The following is a 25,102-nucleotide window of genomic DNA, read 5'->3' on the forward strand; positions in this document are numbered from 1 at the left end:
AGGAGGGGGCGTGACTACGGGAAGAGCTGGTGACATCCCAGTTGCTTGTTTACTGCTTCCCGGAGCGAGCAGAATGGTCGGCACAATACAGCCCAGGCCGCGTCCGGCCGCAGGGCAATGAGCCTGAACCTGAGACTTGTCAGGTAGGCAGTGGCTGGCGAAGTGGAGCAGTGATGCATCGTGTAGCTTGTCAGCAATTGTCACTCTTTGCTCGACAGGTTCAGGAGGCCTTTGAGCCAGAGCAAAGTGGATGCGAGGAGTTAGTTTATCTGACCAGATGGTGAGGAGAGCTGTGTGAGAGAATAGATCGGCGCTGACCATGGCACGTAGCCATCTCCAGAGCTGGGAAGGTTTGTCGTTGCCTAGTTGCTCGACATGGAGCACTTGCCGTACTGCTGTCTCACTTGAGTGCTCAAGCTGACGTAGAACTGTCTTTTTGGCTAGAGAGTACCCAGTAGCTGAGTCCGGGGCATCGACCAGGTCAGCAATTAAGTCCTCCTGGTCGTCCAGGTGGGTGATGAGGCACAGAAACCTGGTTGACTCATCAAGTTTGTAATGGTCGAACACTTCGTCTGCAATTTTGAACCAGGTTGTAGTGCTGTCGGGATTAAACGGCGGCAGCGTTGGTAAGTGTTGTAGAATGTTCGGAAGAACAGGTTGAGTTCGTCGGGGCACTGCCTGAAATGAGCTGTTGTTGCTGTAGTATTCCAGGAGAGTGTGCCTCCAGGGGATGTGGCAACCATGGCTGTTCGGGAAGCAGCGTGAAGGTGACACGTTGTAGTTGAGCGCGATCCGTCACGACACAGAAGGCCAACACGGGTGAGACACCATAATGTGTCAATTGCTGTTTCGGAAGCTCAACACGCTGTGGGTATATTTGGATTGATGCGTCGTGGAAGACTGATGCAGATGAGGCACCGAGATGTGCCAAGAATGGTAGCAAAAGCTAGACTGGAGCCGGCGCGTGGGCAACAAGTGAGAAAAAGTTCAAAGTTTGAGAATGCGTGTTAGTCCGTAGAAAGCACGACGTTTGATCAGAGCCAGGGACACCTGTGTTGCAGGGAGGTTGTGGAGGTGCAGGCTGTCCAGAAGCACAGTGTGGAAAATGATGTTGAACATAGGATGGAATGTGCGAATGTTCACTGTTCGTAGTCACTCCACTCAAAACGGTGTGCAGATAAGGTGAATGTCGTGGCACATAACGCTGAGGTGTAGCAGTGGGACGGAGGTGGAGGTCAGACACTGATAACAAGTTATTGTTCCTGTTGCAGTCCGAGGTATCGAAGTAGGAAGGCATGTGCTAATGCTGAACCGAGGCAGGCATGGGCATGGTCGAATGCTGAGGAGGTTGACCTGTGAACGATGCAGTTCCAGCCATGTGGCAGGTATCTGTGTGGTATGGCACAGATTGTGGCGTAGCAAATCATTGTCCTGGCGGTGGTAGGTTGTCCAACGAAGCATTTGCAGAAATCGGCATTGGTCCCGCACTGCACAGAGATCTGCAAGAGGTAACTGCACAGTCGATGAGGGACGGCACATGTGGTGGCAACAAAGGCATTTGATAGCCGGAGTCATGCACACTCCTAACCTCACTTATTGTTGCAGGCTTGAATACGTCCAGCGAAATCGGTGTAATCGTCGAGTGAGAGGCATCGTGTTGCAGTCCTGGTGGGTGTACATTGCCCGCAACATGATGCATGTCAATCACAAAATCCGGCGATAGGTGTTGGGCCGAAGTCATTGTTCGAATGCTGTGTCAATGTAATAAATGCGAAAATAACCGACGCGGAGGTCGCGGACACAGTAAAACAGCGAAAACGGAAGACGTTACAACTTGGGGTCACCAGTGAGGAGGATGTGCATGTCGTTTACACCAAACAACACTCCCATTTTTCAGTAGTTCATTTATTCACCTCTTTACACAAGCAAGGCATACAAAGAACTAGCTATGGCGGAAGAGAGCGAAGATAATCTTAGCTTAGCGTCCAAAGACGGCGCCACGACCTCATTGGCGCCACGGATGCAGTAATGCCAGATGACAAACTGAAAGACAGGCTATACCATCATTATCAGTGTTTATGTCCCAGGTTCTAAGCCTGTGTGCAAAAAAAAATGATGATTCAGGAATGATGATTGCCAGATAGTATTGCCAGGACACTTTATTATGGCACCACACAATTAAACACAGCGCAAACATTATGCAGATTTGTAACACAACTAGAGAGATCTTTCTAGTCAGATACAAATAGTACACAATCAACATAGCTAATCTCCAAATCACACTTAAGTGCCCAGGCAGAGTATTCATTGAATGACCTTCACAATAATTCTCTGTTGTTTCAGATTCCAAAAGCGCACAGGTAAAACAAACATCGATATCTTTCTGTGCAAGTCCTGATTTCCCTTATTTTATTACGATGATTGTTTCTCCCTATGTGGGTGGGTTGATGGCAACAAAATATTTTCACATTGAGAGGAGAAATCTGGTGATTTCATGAGAAGATCTCACCACAATGAGGAAAAAGTCCTCCATCATGTCTGTGACACTCTCTCCCATATTTCTCAATAATGCAAAATGTGCTGCCCTTTCTTGAACCTTCTCGATGTACTCTGTCAATACTATCTGGTAAGGATGCCACAATGTGCAGCATAGCTGCTATAAAAGAGGACAGACAAGCATAGTGTAGGCATTCTCTTTAGCAGATTTGGTTCATCTTCTAAGTGCTCTGCCAATAAATTCCAGCATTTGGTTCACCTCCCCCACAACATTTTCTATGTGTTCTTTCCAATTCAAGTTGTTTATAATTGTAAGTTCCAGGTATTTAATTGAATTTATGGTCTTTTGATTTGATTGATTTATTGTGTAACTGAAGTTTAACAGATTCCTTTTAGGACTCATGTGGTTGACCTCACACTTTTCATTATTTAGAGGTAATTACCAATTTTTGTACCATACAGATGTCTTACCAAAATTGTTTTGCAGTTGGTTTTGATCTTCTGATGACTTTAGCAGGAAATAAATGACAGCATCATCTACAAACAACCTAAGACGGCTGCTCATATTGTCTCCTAAGTCATTTATATAGATAAGGAACAACATAGGGCTTATAACACTACCTTGGGGAACACCAGAAATCACTTCTGTTTTATGCAATTACTTTCCTTCAATTACTATGAACTATGAACTCTCTGACAGGAAATTACAAATCCAGTCACATAACCGAGACAATATTCCATAAGCAAACAATTTGATTACAAGCTGCTTGTGAGGTACAGTGCCAAAAGCCTTCAGGAAATCTAGAAATATGGAATCAATTTGAATTCCTTTGTCAGCACACTTGGTACAAGTGTGATACATTTCAGAGCTAGTTTTGTTTCACAAGAACAATGTTTTCTAAATCCATGTTGATTGTATGTCAATAGATCATTCTCTCTGAGGTAATTGATAATGGTTAAACATAATATATGTTCCATATGTTCCACAATCCTCCTGCACATTGACGTTGATGATATGAGTCTGTCATCTAATGGATTACTCATATTGCCTTTCTTGAATATTGGTGTGACTTGGGCAGCTTTCCAGTCTTTTGGTATGAATCTTTCATCAGGTGAGTAGTTGTATGTGATTGTTAAGTATGGAGCTATTGCATCAGCATACTCCAAAAGGAACCTAAGTGGTACACAATCTGGAGCGGAAGACTTGAATTTATTAAATGATTTAAATTGCTTCACAAGTCTGAGCATGTTTATTTCTAAGTTACTCATGTTGGCATCTGTTCTTGATTTGAATTCTGGAATATTTACTGTCTCCTTTGGTGAAGAAATTTTAGAAGGCTGTGTTTAGTAAATCTGCTTTGACAGTGCTGTCATCAATAGAACTTCCACTGCTATTGTGCAAAGAAGGCATTGGATATTTCTTACTGCCAGCATACTTTACATACAGCCAAAATCTCTTTGAATTTTCTGCCAGGTTTCAAGACAAAGTTTCATTGTGGAATCCATTATAGGCATCTCACATTGAAGTCCTTGTTACATTTTGAGCTTCTGTATAAGATCACCAATCTTCAGGATTTTGTGTTCATTTAAATTTGGCATCCTTTTTTGTTGCTTCAACCTATTTTGTGTACCATGGAGGATCAGCTCCATTGTTTGTTAATTTATTTGGTATAAATCCCTCAATTGCTGTCAACACTATTTTCTTGAATTCAAGCCACATCTGGTCAACACTTACATTGTTAATTTGGAAGGAGTGTGGATTGTCTCTCAGGAAGGCAAGAAGTGAATTTTTATATGCTTTTTCAAATAGATATATTTTTTGTTTATTTTTGGAGGATTTGGGAGTTATGTTATTCAGTATCACTATAACAACCCTGTGTTCACTAACCCCAGTATCTGTTTGACGCTCATTTTTAGCTCAGGACTGCTATGAGGTTAAGTGTGTTTTCATAACCATTTACTATTTGAGTGAGCTCATGAACTAACTACTCAAAATAATTTGCAGAGAATGCATTTAGCGCAATTTAAGATGTTGCTTTATACATACCTCCAGATTTAAAGATGTATTTTCACCAATATATCAAGGGTAAATAGAAATCACCACCAACTATAATTGTATGAGTTGGATACATGCATGAAATTACACTCAAGTCTTCTTTGAATCTTTCAGCAATTGTATCATCTGAGTTGGGTGACTCAAAAAAGATCCAATTATTACTTTATTCTGGTTGCCAAGAATGTCCTCCACCCACACTAATTCACAGGAACTATATACATGAATTTTGCTATGAGATAAACTACTTCTAACAGCTACTAATACACCACTGCCAACTGTATTTAGCCTGTTCTTTCTGAACACTGTTAGGTCCTTTGCAAAAAATTCTGCAGAATGTATCACCAGCTTTGGATAGCTTCTGAGCCTACAACAATTTTAGCATCAGTGCTTTCTATTATAGCTTGGAGCTCTTGTACTTTCCCAACACAGCTATGACAATTTACAACTGTCTTATTGATGGTTCATAGCTCTATGCTCTTCCTGTTTCCATACTGCACCCTTTGAGACAGAAGGCCTTTCTGTCTGCCCTCAAGGCTCTCTAACCTAAAAAAACCACCCAGTCCATGCCACACAGTCCCCATCACCCATGTAGCCACCTCCTGCATGTAGTAGACTCCTGACCTGTTTAGCAGAGCCTGAAACTCTACCACCATATAAGTAAGGAAATCTGCATCCTACAGGTCACAGAACCATCTGATACTCTGATTTACACCCTACACTTGGCAGTGTACCAGAGGTCTGCAATTTATCCCACTCTCTGTGACTGCCTGGATCTTGCAGACTGAGAGGATTCCTCTGAAATTGGACAAACAACTGCATCTGGCTGAGGAACATATGTCAATGTCAGCCACAGATAGCACCAGGAACCTGTTTGTCAGACCAACTGGGGAGACTTTATGTTCAGCCCATGGAAAGTCTTTCGCATCCTCTCACTCTACCATGTGTGAGGGGTCAATTTCAATGCAAGCAGTAACTGGGCTGGCCACTGATGCAGGCTGACCAGTGGACTCGTGGGTCATGCTGCACATCCATAGGTTCCCTATGGCCAGAAAAAAACAGTGATGTCCATCCCCCCCAGCCTCAAGCTGTGTAACTGATGCCAACACAGCCTGGAGCTGAGATGAAAGGTCACCATCTTAGCTCGCATCCACACACAGCAATCACAGCCCTATCCATACTAAAGACAGTGGAAAACTGCACTACATAGACAAACAAAAGATTACTGACAAATGCCATGAAACTCTATTACAGACACTGACAAAAATGCAAGAACTGTGTCTAGTAAATTACATTAACATGCAGAGATTCAAAACTATACTACCAAAGCACACAGGTGAGGGTAAACAATTTGCTCCTCATTAGGAACCTGTAAAATGTGACAAAATTATTTACATTCTGATGCAAATGAATATACAAGAACTTTGACCACTAAATATTAAATTAATATGCAGAAATTCAAAATATAAACTACCAAACTGCACAGATGAAACTATATAATTTGCTTCTGGTTACAATCTCATAAAATGTCACAAAATTGGTTAATTCCCTGTTGCTGCTCTGTCTTGGCTGGTCAGCTGATACCTGAGTCACTCGCCACTAGTAACTGAAAGGACAAGCCTTACCCAGGCCTGAGGTGGCATAGGCTAAACACAACACTAGTGTGCTATTCCTGCTTGTCTTGTCTAGTTCATTTGTCATGGCCTCTCTTGTAGAATCAGCATGGATTGATCTGAAATCAGATTATGACAAAATAAATGGTGATGAGTACCCAGCTTAGAGCCTCATCTTCTTCTTCTTTTTCCTGTCCTTAGCAGACCATCTGAGTGGCTGCTTAGAAAGTTTAACTATGGTGGTGGCCACCTCCTCCTCCTGACAGTTGGCACTGTGGAAAATCTCCTCCTGTACATGAACAGTCTCCTTCACAACACCAACAATGTTTTGTCACTACACCAGGGTGAAGATGGCCCTGGCATTGATTAACTTGATGGATTCAAGGAAAAGGAAATTGGAGCAGTGTTTCTTGTTGCTCAGGGGTGAAAGGATAGGGATGATGGGGAAAGGAGGTGTAGGTTGACCAGGAGGGATGAAAGGTTAAGGACTGAGGAGATGGGTATAGATGCCATCCTGTAGGGATGAAACTGTCTTGTCAACCACTGGTACCAAACTGCCAATGCCTGGAAGGGAGGCAGGTACGTGGTACTGCTGCAACTCACACTCTGGGGAGCACTGACAACCAGGCAGCTCTGCAAGCTGCCTTCACTGTGTTACTGGCTCTTGGGTGCAGATTGCATCAGGAGCAGTCTGCTGCATGGCCATGGCTCTGGGGAGGCTCAAGCAGGCATCTCTTCTTCCTCTTCTTCTTTTGCGATAACCTCCACAGCTTCCTGCATCTCTGCAGTGGCCACGGAGACATCCACTGATTGGTGACATCCACCCCACCCTCAGCCCTGTTGGGAGAGAGATAGCGCAAGTGGGTGTTTCTTCTTTTTGTGCCCTCAGCTCCTTTTGCAGCTGGTGTTGAACTGCTTTCACATCTGCCTTAGAGGCAGCCCTCTCTGCTGCAATGGCAGTTTGAGGGTGGTGGTCCCCTCTTGAGTGAGAGGGGGAAGGGCAGGGGGAAGGTGGCAGCAGCCATCTCTTCCTGTTTAGTGCCACTGGCAGCCACCCCATCTTCACTGGCAGCCTTGCGAGCGGGTCTTCTTCATCTTTTCTTCTTTTCACAGCTCCAGTTGGTGATGTAGCTGCAGCTGCAGTGGCTCAGGTTGGCACATTGTCATGTGTTTCCATGCACTTCATACATGCCACATTTTCTCTGCAGTACTTGGCAACATGGCCAAGCCTCTGGCAGTAGTAGCACTTCTCCTTCCTCTTTGCATTCATCTTGTTCCAGTCTGCGGTGCCAGTTGGCTTGAGAACCTTGACTGCCAGGTGCTCCACAATGGCAGCAAGCAATTGAGACTTTGGCTTCTCCTTCACTTTGCCTTCCTTTCTGTGTCCAGACATGTTTGAATGTGTAGGAGAGTGAGACAAGGATAAAGTGATCAATTTGAGCAGCAGTTTGTAACTGACATAGTCAGCATGTGGCCATGTATGGTATTGTGTGTAGATGGATGAAGCACCTGCCTCATTTAATATTGGGTCTTGAAATTCTGCACGTAATTTTCATGGGCTAGTTGTCTTTTATCTACCAGTTCATATTTTCAGCATTTCTGTTATGTTCTCTCATGGATCAGACAAACCTCTGACTATCCATACTGCATTTCCTTCTACATGTTCAATAGCTCCTATTAGTCCTACCTGGTACGGGTCCCAAACACTCGACCAATATTCTAGGAGGGGTGACACATGTATTTTGTAAGCAGTTTTCTTCATAGGCCAATTGCATTTTCCCAGTATCTTATAATTGAAGCAAAGTCTGCAACCTGTTTTACCTATGAATGAGCCATTGTGTTCATACCATTTCATATCTGAATGGATTATTAAACTCAACTATTTTTGTGAGTCAAATGGCTCCAACTATGCCAACAGGATCATATCATTTTATATTCACACACATTATTACGTCCGTGTGTTTGTACGAGTTGACTGATTCCACTTGTGATTCAATGAAATTGCAGTCAGAATATTAAAAGCAGCCATTTATAATTTAATTTTAGACCCAAAAACCTACAGTGATGTCTGTAAAGCCAGTACTCAGTGATTTATCCAGCCTTGGCGGTCAAATATTAACAGTAATATGTGTTCACCAACAAGGTACATATTACAGAAGAAAACTACTATCTCAGACTCAGTCAAGTTGTTTACAGATAAATTACAGGAAGAACACTGGGGAGAAAAACTATGGAGCAGAAAATGTAGATGGAAAATTTTAACCTTTCTTACATATTCCTAAAGCACAATGAGTCTTGTTTTTTCTTAATATAAACAAGGGAAAGCTGAAACAGAAGCAGAGATAAGGGATCAATAGCAACTGGGATTAAGGTACTTTGTGCTAAAAAGAGAAAGCTTAAACATTTCAGAAAACAAACGCATGCTCATTTGCATCTGCATGGCACCCTTCAATGCCGATCTTTTTTGGGCCATCTAGAGGAAACTTTCCTAGTGTCTCAAAATCCCAAACCCCTTGTCTTGTTAAGGTCCATCAATGATATCTTCATGATCTGAAGTCAGGGCCATACACTGTATCCTCATTCCTTCACAATCTCAACACCTGGTCCTCAACACAATCACCACCTTACTGGAAACTGATCCCCACCTCTCTATTGGCTCCACCCACACCTCTGTTCATATTAAATCACTAACTACCAAGTGTGCCTATATTTTGACAGCTTCATCCCTTCTACACCAAAAAATCCCTCCCGTACAATTTAGTATTCTGTGGATGGTGTATCAGCAGTGACGAAAACTCTCTTGCCCATAATGCTGAAGGTCTCAAGAGGGTCATCACATACAGGCACTATCCCCCAAACATAGTCTGCAAACGGATTTACCATGCCATATCCTCACATACACCTAATTCTCCCACCACCCCCCCAAGTATCAGCTACAAAGGAGAGCCTCCCTCATCACCCAGAATCACCCTGGACTGGAGCAACTGAACCACATCCTTCACCTGCACTTCAATTATCTACCATCATGCCACAGATTGTATCCCTATGGAAGACACAGATGCAAGACCAATCCAAACCACCCACCCAGCACTTCATATTCCAGTCCATCCCAGGCTTATCCTACACATCAGAGCCTGGCCACCTGTGAGTGTAGCAGTGTCATATACCAACTCTGCTGCAATCACTGCACATCCTTTTATGCCAATATGCCTGTCCATCAGAATGAGTGGCCACCATCAAACTCTGGCCAAGATCAAAATAGACTTTCCAGTGACCTAACATACAGGTGAATGCATCATGCTCTATTTCGGTGGTTGCTTCATGACCCAAGCCATCTGGAGTCTTTCCTCCATCATCAGCTTTCCTGGACTACACATATGGTAGTTATCCTTGCAAAATATCCTTCACTCCCAAAATCATCATAGTCTCAGTCCCTGTTAACTGACTACCCCCTACACCCTCTACCCAATGGCTGCTCCGTCCTCTGTCCTATCACACCTTCCAATTCACATCTCCATGTCACTTTCATCATGCACTGCTCCCCACTGACTCGTCACCTGTGCATCACATGCCTAGCCCATGCAGCTGCCAATACTCTCTCTCACATTCGTAGCCAGCAAACTGGCTGCCTCCTTCAAAGTTGCTAGCTACCTGCCCCCAAAACCTGCTTCATGCCTGCTGCCTCTCTTTCCCTCTACCCATGCTATCTGTAACAATATCCAACCCCATCCTCATTCATCTGCCAAACTGCTCTCCTGGCATTGTGCATCCACCAGGCAGTATGTAGGTGTGGTGTGTGTGTGTGTGTGTGTGTGTGTGTGTGTGTGTGTGTGTGTTTGTGTGTGCATGTATGGACATGCATAAGCCTACGTGTGGACACATGCACTCACACACCCACGTGTGTGATTGTGTGTGTGCGTGTGTGCTTGGGCACCCTCTAACTCAAAAAAAGATTTGTCCAGAAGCTAGCAAAGTTTTCATTATTGTTCACCTGCCTGTGATTGACTCTACTATTCTGTGAGTTTTTATCTTTATGGCTAAATTATTTACATTCTACCAAAACTCTCCATTAGTAAAAATAATAAAGTGCTTATTACTCAGAAACAAGTACTGAGAATATTGCATAAGGTATATCACTGCACATTCTACAAAAACTTTTTTTAATTATCTTGGAATTCTTACTTTCACTTACCATTACATTTACTCCTTAATTATTTTTGTTGATGACAAAAAAAAATCAGTTTCAGTTGATCTGTGATTTACAGAATTATAATGCAAGATATGGGAATGATTTTCATGTAGAATTTGCTGTCTTGTATAGAATTTGGAGTGTTGTTATGTACTCTGTTGGGAAGATAATCAACAAGCTCCCTACTACCACAAAGCAAGAAATTTGGAACGTCTTCCAAATCAAAAGAACATTAAAAACAAACCTTGTTAGCAATAATCCCTCCAAATTATCTATATTGCTAGATTCAAGGACTGCAAAGTTGTATTGGCTACATTGCAAGTATCAGTGTTCATTTTAAAGCTGCATGATGAGACGTAATGTACCGTAAATTGAACCCAATGTTTCCATATGTAGGTAAACATTTTCTTTGAAAAATAGCTTTGCAGTCAGGTAAACATGTAACTACTAACAGTAGATAAATAGCAGCTATTTAGTGTTTCAAAGAAGGCAGGCAATTTTTTTCCTCAAAATATCAGCTCTCTTTCATACTTTACATGATTCAGATTAGCTGGCATAAGCATGAATAACACTAATTATATTGATAGGTTGTTGTTAATGCAGCATACAGAAAAAAGTTTCTATAGTTAAATTTGTTTTGTTAATGCATACCTTGACCTGTTCCATATCCCTGAAGGTTCTTCTTGCTGGGATATACAGATCATGATGAACGCGTGAATGAATGGGATATAAATTTTTTGCATTAAGCAAATCTTGAGCAAGTTAAGAATGTTTGCACCACTTGAAATCTTATCAAGCTCTGACGAGATATTTGTGCTGCTTTCTTCAATTCATTATAGATGATCGCCTCATGTGCAAAATTGTCTGCCAAATCATTAATATACAATGTGGACAGCAAGGGTTCCAAAACATTTCCCTGGGGCATGACTGAAGTTACTTCTACATCTATTGATGCAGTGTCCTTCCTACCAAAAATATACATCACAAATTTCATGTGTTACTGTACCCCTAATGTTCATACTTTTGTTAATGATTTTTAGTGTTGTATTGAATTAAATACTTTTTAGAAGTCAAGAAATACAAAATCTACCTGACTGATTTGATCCATAGTTATCCATGTGTTATCTGAGAGAAGTACGAGTTGCATTTTGCGTGGTCGATGACTGGAGTTCATGTTAGTTGACATTAAAAAATCTCATTATGTTTGAGCTCAGAATATTGTTCTTAGATTCTACACAGATGCGTGTCAATGGAGCTGTTTTGTGGGAGTGACATTATTGACTAATTGATGTGATAAGTGCAATGTTTCTTTAATTTTGAGATGCTCTTTAATCTTTCTGTTCTTGTTAGCTTGTTGATGCACTTGAATCATAATTTTTGATAAAAATGCATATTATCATACCAATAATTTGTTTAAAACAATGGAAAATCCAGGATGGAATGGAACAATATTATGAAAAGTATAGTTGCTACTCATCGTGTAGCAGAGATGCTGACTTGCAATAGACACAACAAAAAGACTGTCACATGAAAAGCTTTCAGCCAACAAGGCCCTTGTCAAAAATACACAACACACACGCGCGCACACACACACACACACACACACACGCACACACACACACACACACACACAACCATAGAACAAAGGTTCACAAAATAACATTGCAGTGTTAAGTGACATTAAACTCATCTTGAACATGCTACTGGATCCAGTCCCTCCACTGAGTCAGCACCACATACAAGAGCAACAGACTTTCCAGCCATTGACTCTCACAGTCCTCCTGCACCAAGTATAGAATTACAGGCTCTGCCATTTCTGTCCAACCAACCAGATATTGATGGTAGGCAATGAAAACCTCATAACTCCATCTTTCTGTGAAAACTTGTAATTCCAGTAACCAGTAACTTCATAATCAAAGAGAGATTTGAAAGTGCATAGATTTATGTAATCTGTCAATTACTGGGCTTCTACTGTACAGCTACACATGTGGCACCTTTCTGTATCACTTTAATTATCTTTTAATAAACCTTTTTCATTTCACCTGCAAGATTTAACAAAATAGCGATACAAGGTTTTCATTACCATCAATATTTGGCTTGCAATCATGGAAAACATTTTCACCCAACAACAAATCTGTAATAACATTGAGCAGCTCACTTTAGTAATCAGTAACCTTGATCAAGGCCAATTTCTTTGGTGTCTGATATTATCTTACACCCCCTACCCAAAATGCCAACAACATTCTCAAAATGATGCTGATTTCATGTTGGACATAACCAATCCTTTATGATGTGGTGTGGTCACAAGCTACTGCCAGAATTCTGGAGAGATTTGCATGGAATGATTGCACCCAGTATCATTTTGGACACTTTACTACTACACATCTGGCAACAAAGCCTGCTATGACAAGTTTGGCTAACCTTGACTGCTCACTAAGGAAAGATGTTATATTAGTTGCTCCAGGTTGCCAATAGGGCACACACCACCCTTGACTCATGCATCATGGTGACAGCCACAACAGTCATCATTCCTCTTGAAGACAGTCGATCTGTCCCAGGCCAGTCTTACATGTCAATGGTTCACTGCAATACCACCTCTGCCTGAAAACCATCGAGAGAAAACAAGGATCTCCAAACCTTCTGCCCCTGGCTAAGAGACATTGCAATTATGAATCATGGCTATAGATAGTGTAGATACACCCCACGCCCTTCCGCCCCAGTCTCACTGTTATGAACTACCTCAGCCAGACATTTGCTGGTTAGACAGACATTCTGGTTACAAGGATATGAAGTGCACGACACCATGTTCACAGCCAAATGTCAAATGTGGTCTGGTTTAGGTGCAACAAACTGTGACATCCATCTACAGCATCTACTGCAGAGGAACCATTGATGCTCTAATATATGAGCCATGTAGGTCTACTCATTGTGCTGCTAACTGCAGTATGACATCAACACTGTTACCTCCAGTGTGACTACACTCTGCAACATCACAGAGGATGTTCATCACTAACTGTTCTTCAGGCTTAGTGTTTTTAATCAACACATGATTGGATGTCAGCACAGTGCTGGACACATACTCTCCTGATGCCAAGTAAGCCAGTACAGTCCCTCTAATGGCAGTCAACAATTCCATCATATGCACATATGGTCACAAGACACTGGACTTACCACACTTCACAACTAATTTTGGGCATAGATTTCTTCACATGAGCCACTTTGACTGTGGATTTACAGAATGGTTGCTTGATACATCTCATTGCTCATCATGCTGTTCCTGGTATAAAGGGTTGTTCGACAACAAGCACCTCTCATAAGGTTGACAGCTTCAATACTTCTATATCGCATGATGAAACGGGAAAGTGGGAGTCCTACAATTTCAACTTGGTTTCTGAGTTCCATAACACAGAAGGTGGTTATGCAACAGTCAAGCATGAAATTACCAGGTTATGTATGGAAAACAGTGTGTTAGAAGAGACTCTGAAGGCTACAGAATGTGAACTGCAAGCATCCCACAAAACATTGGACATGCGGACATGCTTAAGACACCTTCATGGTGTGACACAGACAGTCCTTGGTCCTCACCACTCTACCTAGTATGCTAGAACGATGGTTCATGGTATCCTCATGGTGATTACAGTGTGGTGAATGCCCAAAAAAGCCTGGACAGGTACCCAGTACCAAACATTCAGCATTTCACTGCTGATCTGGTGGATGTGACCATTTTTAGTGTGCTGGGGTGCTGAAAAGCAACCAATGACATCCCTAAAGCTGCAGTGATAAAGCTGTTTGAACTCTTTGAGGTCTTAGATGCCTTTTTGGGCTTAAAAATGCAGCCCAGATGCGGCAACATTTCTTGGACAGGGTTCTAAGGGGCTTCCATTGTGCTTCACATATTTCAGTGACAAGCTAGTATTTTCTAAAAATGCCCAGTTATGTAAACATCACTCAGACATGGAGATACTTATCACTCAGGCTCTTACTGTGGTCAGGTACACATCTGGAGAGCAGCAAGTTTCTTTTCTTTCCCTCTCTCTCTCTCTCTCTCTCTCTCTCTCTGTTTAAGAAGTTTACTCTCACTTTTTTGTAACAAAGTATAAATTCAGGCTCTCAGTGGCACACTAGTTACTTATTTGTTAGTTTTGAAGAGGTAGTGGCCACTCGTTTTGAGCCTAGTAAGCATCAGTCAGGCTCATACTGCCATCTGGTACACACCTGAAAAACAGCAAGTTACATATTTAGCTGCTTCTGTGTGTTATTAGTTTCTGGATCTTTATTTAATTCTTGTTTTTTTTCCCTCTATTTAAGAAGTTTATTCTCACATTTTTGTAACTGTAAAGTGTCGCCAGACAGTATGTAATGCAGTTTTTGTTTCTGCTGAACGGTCAGCTTCACAGTTCATAAGGTATCAGCCTCCATTGGTGACACAACAGGATGTTAGCAATTAACGTATGTAGGTTTCTGTCTGTGCTTTTATAGTTGATTATTAAGTTAGTAATACTGGTATGGGTAGGATGTGTGCAATCTATGTGCAAATGCACAAGAAGCTAGCTGTAGTTCACAAAGAAATGAATGTGCTTTTGGCTATGATGAGTCATCTTCAGAGTGCAGGTTTGGTGTGTAGTATTGCATGACACACATCAGATGTCACTTGTATCGTCCATGGGCGCTACTGCTGAGGCATCTCTCAGTATAACCAATATGATTGATCTGCCCTCACTGCAGGATATATGGCAGGTGGCAACATGTTCCTAACAGTTGCGGCAGAAGGCCAATGTATAAGATGGTCATCTTGCCTTTATTTTTATTTTATTTGTTTATTTGGTATGCATATTCCATAGATCCGTACATGTGAGTGATTCGCCTGGATGTGGAACGTGTCAATACAATTGTACAAATACAATTAATGCTACAGAATAGTAATATAATTCAATGATATAGATATTACAAGCTGTCATTCAACTAGTATAGCAATTCTCAATATAACATTATTACTATAACATTAACACTATAACATTAACATAATATTGTATCATCCATCTAATAACTAAGAGACTAAATACATCTATTATTAAGGGAGGGCATTACTTCTGGAAAAGAATTCATCTAACGAGTACAGTGGATGGTCGAGCAGGTATTTTTTTAACATACCTTTGAACAGCGTTTCATTTTCTATTGTACATTTAATATAACTAGGCAATGCATTAAAAGTCTTTATAGCCGCATACTTTACTCCCTTCTGTACAAGTGTTAAATTTTTTAGTTCAACATGTAGATCATCTTTACCTCTAGTATTGTAGTTATGGTATGAACAATTTGTTTCATACTGAGCATAGTCTTTATTAACTACATTCATCAGAGAGTATATGTACTGACATGTTGTGGTCAGAATACCTAACTGTATAAAAAGTTTTCTACATGAGGTTCGTGGAGGAACCCCACACATGATTCTGACTGCTCTCTTCTGAGCAGTTAAGATTTTTTTTGAGGCTGGTGAATTACCCCAGAATATTATTCCGTAACTCATTAATGAGTGAAAGTACCCAAAGTAAGACGATTTTAAAATGTTGATGTCCCCAAAATGAGTAATTATTCTTAGAGCAAAAGTTGCTGATGAAAGCCTTTTTAAAGTAAGGGACACATGCTGTTCCCAGTTGAGCCTACTGTCAATGTGAACCCCCAGGAATTTAGTGGATTGCACCTGTTCTAGTTCCTGGTTGTCATGAGCAATTACTATACTTTCTAGAGTTTTATTTTTTGTGTGGAACTGTATAAAATTAGTTTTTTTAATATTAACTGAAAGAGAATTTATTGAAAACCAAGCTGTAACTTCTCTGAGTATATCATTAACATCAGTCTCCAGATCAGCAGTAGACTGACCATCAACGACAATGCTTGTATCATCAGCAAACATTGTGAATTCACAATTTTTACTAATGGACAGGGGTAAATCATTAACATATATTAAAAACAGCAAGGGTCCAAGGACAGATCCCTGGGGAACTCCATGCTGAATTTTGCCCCATTCAGAATCCACTAGATTAGGAGATCCTTTGTTGCAGCCATGTAGAACCACCTTTTGTTTCCTGTCTTGAAGATATGATTTTAGCCAGTTACCTATAGGCCCTTTGATTCCGTAATGATAGGCCTTCTCCAAGAGTATCTTGTGGTTTACACAATCAAAGGCCTTGGAAATATCACAGAAGACACCAACTGGTGACTTCTTACTATTAATAGACTCCAAGACATCATTTGTGAGTGAATATATGGCACGCTCTGTGGAAACCCCTTTTTGAAAACCAAACTGTCTGTGGTTAATAATATTAGGTTTATCAAGATGTGCCACAATCCTGTTATACACTGCCTTTTCAAGAACCTTTGAGAATGTTGTTAAGAGAGAGACAGGACAATAATTTTTTACATCTGTAGCATCGCCAGACTTGAAAAGAGGTCTCACAATGGCATATTTCATTCTCTCTGGAACAACTCCCTCATAAAGAGACATGTTGCAAATGTGAGCAAGTACTACACTTACATCATTACTGCAGGCTTTCAACAGTTTATTAGAGATGTTATCTATACCTGAAGATCCTTTACTTTTCAATGAGTGAATTATTTTTTTTATTTCATTAACAGTTATGGGTGTTACATTTATATCATTAAAACATTGTGGGAGGTTAAGTTTCAGAATATCTAAAGCTTCTCTTAGGTCACCACTGCAACCTATCTGAGAGGTGACACTTAGAAAGTGGTTGTTAAATGTGTCTGCTATCTGTTTACTATCAGTTATTTCCAAATCGTTAATTTTTAGGACAGCAGATATTTCATTGTCAGATGGTGCAGTACCTGTTTCCCTCTTTATTACATTCCAAATCGTTCTGATTTTATTGTTTGAACAGTTAATTTCAGATTGCATGCACATACTTTTAGATTTTTTAATGACTTTAGTTAAGATTTTGCAGTATGTCCTATAATATTTCATCTGCAGGGGATTATTGGATTTTCTAGATATTATATACAGTTCCCTTTTTCTCTGGCATGATATTTTTATGCCCTTGGTGAGCCATGGTTTTTTGCTTGATTGCCTGTTCTGTAGTCTACAGACCTTTTTTGGAAAGACATTTTCAAATATACCTGATAATTCATCAGTAAATAAATTATATTTTGTATTAACATCATTTGCAAGATAAACATACCTCCAGTCAGTCTCCCGAATGCATAATTTGAATTTTTGGATATTTTCCTCATTCATGTTTCTAATGGTTTTCCACTGTGCACTAGCTTTGTTCTGATTTGTATTAAAGTTGTCAATTGTGAGTATTTGCCCATCATGATCAGAGAGTCCATTTATGACTTTTTCAACTTTGATGTGATTAGTTTTACTCATATCTACAAAGATATTGTCTATTAGAGTGCTGGAAGTGGCAGTAGTTCTTGTGGGAAAACTGACAGTGGAGACAAGGTTGTAGGTATGCATTAAATTTGCAAACTCTGTCTTAGAAGATGAGCTTCCTAGGAAATCTATATTAAAATCTCCAGTCACTATAATGTCCCTATTTTTTCTTGTGAGATACAATAGCACAGAATCTAATTGTTTCATGAATACTTTAAAATTACCAGATGGAGCCCTGTATACTGCTACGATTACCAGTTTCTTGTTACCTTCTACTATTTCTGTGACACATGCCTCAAAGTCTTTCTCTACACAATATTTCTCTACATCTATTGTATTAAAGGACAGGCTGTTTTTCACATAAATAACTGCCCCACCTTTGCACATATGCTTTCTACAAAATGAGGTAGCTAAAACATAATTTGGTATATTGAGCATTTCAATGCCAAAAGTGATATGGTGTTCTGTCAGACAGAGAATATGAGCACAATTTGCGCCTGTTGGTTCATCAATATTTACAATAAATTGGTCTAACTTACAGAGCAGGCTTTGAATATTTTGGTGAAAAATTTTGAGCTCATTTTTAATTACATGATTAGTTATGGTGTTACCATTGCTGGGACTGAGTTTTATTACTTTTGACATACCAGTATTACAGGAACAGTTTTCTGCAGGGAAGAGGGAGCTGTTGTGCTGGTAACACCCACATTTGTTGTTATTAACTACATTACTTACATTCTGATTGGAACCTTCCCCCTTCTGCCCCAGTACCATAAAAAATCCCCATTTGCAGCTGAGGACTTTCTTGATCTCAGGCACATCCTATGTGGAGCAGCTGCAGTCACTACTGTGCTCCTTTTTGCCATAGAGGGTGGATCTCCTGTTGGTGAGGTTTCTACACTGTCTGCTTGTACACTTGATCCTGTGGGGGTTGGTGTTGCTGTTTCTGCTATTGATGACTGTTCTTCCTCCTTAAATGCTGCTGCTTCACAAGTTGGCGGTGGACTAACGTTTCCCACTTGAGTTGTAACTGCTGGTGCTGTCTTGCTTTTGTATAAAAGACCTGTTTGTGTTGATTCACATACAGGTGCTGCTGCATATGAAGTCTTCCCTTCAGCTGTTCCATTAGGTTTGAAGGAGTATTTTGACGACACTGTATGTATTTCTTCCAATGGTACAGTTTCAATGGGCACAGGTGCTTTTAGAATGATTGGAGGAGTGGTGTTTTCAAATAGTTTGAATGTTTCTGCTAATAATGCTTTAGCGAGTACACGTTTTCCTAGCCAGTTCCTGTGCATTCCATGCCGAGTAAAATGGTTTCTCTCTTCGGAATTACTGTCCAAAAACTTCACGTCCTTGAATGCTTTGCATACCTTTTGAAACATTCTGTTTGTGAATTTGATTTCATTATTTACACATGAACTGTTTATTAGGTCATGTCTATGTGGGATGCTAACGATGATTGTTTTTCTTGGCGAGATTCTTTCCAGTGCATTTCGCAATGCTGTGATTGCATTTTTCGACTCATTTTTATAAACATCGTTAGCTCCAGCAATAATTACACAAACATCATTTGGTTGAGGGCTTAAATCTTTAATTATTTGCTGGAAAGGAGCCCCAGGTTTTACTGTGGCAGTAACGGAAAATTTAGATTGCATATTCGTAAGAATAGTGGCTAAATCTCGTCCATGGCTGTCTGCAAAGATATAAACTTTTGGTTTTGTCTCGTCTTCTCTCAATAATTTCATTTGTCGGTGTTTCTCTTGTGCAATGGGCGCAAACGAGTTTTTCGTAACTATAGCAGATATTGGAGCACTATCATTCTGTGAGTGGACAGGTGGTCATTCCATCAGTAGGGTCCAAGCAGGCACATGGGGGAGGAGGGGGGGGGGGGCTGTAGGGGCATTTACTAGTTATCAGAGTTATCAGGAGATCCAACACTAAGCATAGGCACATTATATAGCCCCTTAGGCAGATAGCACTCAGGACTACAAAAAAAGGCCATTTGCACTCAGAAGGTCTGCTGGGGGGTCTCAGCTGAGTTGTGGAGGAGGCATCACCTGTGGCTATCAAGCATGCAGGATGCAGTCACCTGCAAGTTGTGGCTTATTTCATCACCAACGACACCTGTAACTTGGGTTCTGAGCCCATTCTCAGTTCATACAAGCATCTGGTGGAGGTGGTGAAGGCTGTTGGCCTCACACATAGACTGCAAGCAGAGCTCACAATTTGCAGCATTATTCCCAGAGTCAATTGAATTCCTTTGGTTTGGAGCTGTGAGGAGGATCTCTACCGAAGGCTTTGTTGACTCTTTTGACTCTTGTATGGTCTTGGCTGCAGATTTCTGGATCTGTGTTATTGGTTGGGGAATTGTAGGACTCTGCTGGATAGGTCAGGGGTGCACTACACAAAGGAAGCATCTATTCAGGTAGCAGAGTACTTGTGGAGTACACATGGGGTCTTCTAGGCTAGGCAGTAGGTTGAGAATCTCTGATGAACGCTCACCAGGCAACTTGCAGATAGTGATATCGGATCATGTCCATAGTAAAGACACTTCAACTGTCAAAATTTTATCCATAAATTATCAAAGCATTCATAACAAAGTCCCTGAATTTACTTATCACATTGAAATTATTCTTGGAACCAAGAGCTGGTTGGAACCCAATGTAGAAAGCTCTGAGATATTTAGCAATTCATGGAATGTATATCAAAAAGACAGATTGGACGCCATAGTAAGAGGTGTGTTCATTGCAACTAGCAACAATATTGTCTTTACTGAGGCCGAATTTGAATGTGACAGTGAAGTTATCTGGTCATGTATAACAGGTCTAGGTGAAATAAAATTAATTGTTGGATGTTTCTATCAGTCACTTCATTCTGCTGTGATGGTTCTAGAGTCATTGGCAGAAAGTCTATGATCAGTAGTGCAGAAATATCAATATTAGTTGTGGGTTACTTTAACCTACCAAGTATAGACTGGGACATGTGTGGATTCATTGCAGGGTGTACCCACAACAGTCTTGCAAGTTCTTTTGAAGATGTTTGCCGAAAACTGTTGTGAACAGCTAATTTGACAGCCCATGGCAGATGGAAATATTTTAGACATAGCTACAAACAGGCCTGACGTAATTGATGACATCAGCATAGAAACAGGGATTAGTGACCATGATGTTGTCATAATGACTTTTGTTACTAAATTTAGTGAATCAATCAAGAAGACTAGGAGAGTACTTCTGCTAGAAATAGCAGACACAATTGTTAGCATCCCACCTAGACAATGAATTGACATCATTTAGTTCCAGTACAATGGATGTGGGGAATTCTAGGCAAAGTTTAATCAGATTGTAAATAATGCTCTGGAAAAATATGTGCCAAGTAAGGATGGAAAAGACCCACCATGATTTAACAATGAAATTTGAAAAATTCTGAGGAAGCAAAGGCTGTTGCACTCTTGGTTGAAAAGAGGATGTGCATATGACAACAGACAAAGGTTAATAGAAATTCATGTGTCTGTAAAAATATTGATCCATGAAGCTTACTACAGCTACCACTGTGATGTCTTAGCAACAGAGTTTGCCATGAACCTGAGACAATTCTGGTCATAAGTAAAATTGCTAAGTGGGTCTAACTCTTCTATCCAGTTACTTGTTGACCAGTCTGGAATGGCTGCAAAAGAAACTAAAAGTAAAGATGAAGTTTTAAACTTTACATTAAGAAATATTCACTCTGGAGAATCATACAAATATATTGTTGTTATATCACTGCACAGACTCCTGCTTCGAGGACATAGTAATAAGCATAGCTGATATAAAGAAACAGCTAACAGAGCTTAAAATGTAGGAAAAGACAGAGTGCTACTTACTGTAAAGAAGACAAGAAAACACTTTAAGTTGCAGACAGCACCTGACTGCAACCTAACATGTCTTCTTTATGGTAAACCTCTCACCACTATGCTTCCATGTAACTGATTTGAAGAAAGCTGTAGGCTGGTGATGAAATTCAGGAAGTGTGCATGTGCAACTGGAAGTATGGCCAAAATGTTGATTTTTTGCAATAATTATATTTTTTTCAACTAAAAATTGCATCAAGCTATCACAGATCTTTATTAAAGGGTTGCAATTATGGGCTACATTAAATGCTTTGGGAAAACAAAATTTAAGTTTTACTTTACCTCAAAGGAGCTGCTTATTTCCCGGATTGACATGAAGATGATGGTTAGGTGTGTGTAGCATTTTCATCTTTCTACTTTTGACAAATATGGGTGAAAATGAGTGAGCAGTTGAACCTGACAGTAGCACAAAACTGTAGCTGTTTTAATCTTGTTCATCTATTCTTAAATTATACAGATATAACTTAATATAAACTAGATACAAACTATAAATTAGTCAAGTCTATCTTATCTCTGGAAAATTGAAAAGATTCTAAACATCCCAGCAAACCAATTTTATTTCCATTAACTAACATTTTACCTTTATATTGGAGTTCAACACTTTAAAGATAGCCATGCTAGTGTATTTTTTTTCCTCTCACCTGAGTTACAGACTAGAAATTTGTGGAGTAACAACCAAAACAAATCTAAATAAGCTACTGCTACTCCAAAAATAGAGCTATAAGACTCATCAGTGGATTAAAATATAAGTAATCATGCCGTGGCTTCTTTTCAAAAACTGGTTTGCTAACCATAGTAAACATCTCCATTCTAAAAGCCATATTACATGTTAAAAGACTGTAGTCCAACAATTGTTCTCATTTGTATCAGTACAATACCAGAAATAAAGAAAAATTTTACATCAGCAGCCACAGAACAGCACTCTATGAAAAGAGTCCACAATATGCAGGTTTAAAGTTAGCCAACACACTGCCCAGTAAAGCTATGATCCTAGCCACAGTGAAGCTTAAATTTCAGGTAAAGAAATTCCTGTTACAAAATCTCTTTCATCAGATGAATACCATACTTACAGATGTTTTCAAATTATTAGACTAAAGACATTTTTTTTCAAAACTTTACATTTATTACACATTTACACCCACATACAGATTATATTTGTATGTTCAATACTTTGTACGCATGCCTTCATTCTTAATCAACATTTTTATCCTGTTTCACATAGTTTCTATTAACTTTTCACATATATTTTAATATCATTGTGATGGCACCATATTTCCTCTAGTTTCTCCATGAGATCTTGTTTGGTGGTTGTTGTAAATTTCCTAATCCTCTGTTTGACAATAGTCCATAAATTTTCAGTTGGGTTCATATCAGGGCTATTCCCTGGCCAGGGCAACATTTCAGGTTGTTTTTCTTCCAAGTACTTAGAAACACTTTTGGCTTTGTGGCAAGGTGTCCCATCATGCATAAAAAATGGCGCCTTTATTAGGAAACCACTCATTTATTTGGGGGAAAAATTCCTTTTCAAAGATTTGTTTGTGTTGTTTTTGCCTCATTGTCCCTCCAGACTTTAATGTAAGTTGCATGCTTCACACCTTGCTGCACACACTCAGCTCTGAACTGTTCTCCAGGTCTGCAATGAACATACTGGCTGCTTTCTTCCATCACAGTGAATACAGATTCATCACTGAAGCATACCTGAAGCATCTGTACAAAATTGCAAGTTAGAAAAGTTGGGAATAGTAACACAGGAGTCCTCAACAGTACCAAAATTCAGATGTGCATTTCTTAAGTATCAATAAAACATCACAATTTCAAGCAAAAACTCCTAACTTTAGAGATCAGACCCACTTAATTTACCATATCGTTGCATATACCTTATCCCAGTCGTCATTTGTCCACTCCTGAAGTTTTTTATCCCACTGCAATCTTTTGATTTTCATGACAGGTGTGATTTTCTGTTTTTTCCTTGATCGGCATGCCTTTAAACTACATTCAAACAGCCTCCTCCTCACCGTCACCAAAACCTTTCAGCTGATGGCTCATGTCTGTAGAAGTAAGTTTATGGTTCACTGTTGCCACGTTTGTAAGTCTTCTCATTGTTCTAGGACTGATTTTTCTTTTACATCCACATTTTCCTTTCCTATTTGGCGTGTATTCACCACCTTTCTGCACTGGGAGTTTAATCCTGCTGACAGTTTTCTGTGATATTTTCTTTCTGTCAGCAATTTTTTGCTGTGTATAATGATTTTCAGCAAGAAGTGCTACCACAGGCAAGGTGAAACACCTTTTGTCTTCCCCACAACCTCACTTTCTATGGAAACTCCATGATATATTCCTGTAGCTAAAAACATGCAAGTTCACAACCTATATAATGTCTTGTTAGTGTAGCAAGCTGAATTACTCCAGAGATACATAAAACATTACTATAAACACAGTTTCAAAGCATGTATACAGACAGCTAACACCAACACAATATGGAGGGAAAATGACAAATGTTACCAAATGTGAGAAATTCAGTGATCTGTGAGTTGCTTGGAAGGGAAAATTCATGGCATCAATCAAACCATTAAAACAAGTCAATTATTACACTTTTCTCTCCTAATTTTGCACCATAAAACTTAAGAGTATCAAAAATAATCATTTAGTCTAATAATTTGAACATGTCTGTATACGCAGAATAAGAAGTGCTTTGAAAAATATGTAAATAGTGTTAAGCAAACCATTTTACTTGTAATTTAACCATTTTGTTAATTGATGATGTATTCAGAAGAATGTATTATTGTGCTACATATCAAGAATACTAACCTGTTTCTATGGATATGTAGTGAATCATTCAGTGTTGAATAAAGTGTTATTATTATTATTATTATTATTAAACTACACATGTGCCTAATAATCGTCCTGACAACATTATGCCTTCGGTAAGATAATAATATTGGTGAAAACTGTAAGTTTCCTTCTTTCATGTACAATAAAATAAAAACTAATTAATCTTCTTACAGCCTATGGATTCACCATGTCATGACTATTTCTATTCTCTGAAGAATGTCTCATTCTGCGCTTTTCATCCACGAGACCATCGGTACATGGGATTTATTACAAAACATCCGCAGCTCCAGCGGTTTGCTTGTCATGTCTTCATGGGTCAAGAGTCAACAAGACCTGTTGCTGAAGCTGTTGGGTAAGTACTACAAGTAAATAATAAAAAGATGTAATGTTTTAGGTTGGTGCATAAGTTCATATCATTTTTGTTTTTCATGTTGGTATTGTGGTTGCTACAAGCTTATTTAATGATTGTCATTTTTTATTTGTAGTCCACTGTTGCTATTTGAGTCTGCATATTGCCATTTTGTCATTTGGAAATAGTGGGTGTGTAACGTGCGCGTGGGGCACACTATACTCATTAAAGCCTGTACTATGGTAAGTGAGCGGGGTTCACCTTACGAGACAGGATTTTCGTATAGAT

The 25,102-nt window shown here is 39.8% G+C and overlaps 1 protein-coding gene across 1 annotated transcript in view; it reads left to right on the forward strand.

Moving 5' to 3' along the window:
• The window catches only part of LOC124612858 (JNK-interacting protein 1), a 125,288-nt gene extending 100,467 nt beyond the window's left edge, over positions 1–24,821 (forward strand). Inside the window, exon 6 of the mRNA XM_047141288.1 lies at positions 24,639–24,821. Within this exon, the coding sequence (XP_046997244.1) occupies positions 24,639–24,821 (183 nt within the window). The remainder of the gene's footprint in view (positions 1–24,638) is intronic.
• The last annotated feature ends 281 nt before the right edge of the window (positions 24,822–25,102 follow it).

The sequence above is a fragment of the Schistocerca americana genome, chromosome 4 (genome assembly GCF_021461395.2).
Source record: "Schistocerca americana isolate TAMUIC-IGC-003095 chromosome 4, iqSchAmer2.1, whole genome shotgun sequence".
Taxonomy (NCBI): Eukaryota; Metazoa; Arthropoda; class Insecta; order Orthoptera; family Acrididae; genus Schistocerca; species Schistocerca americana.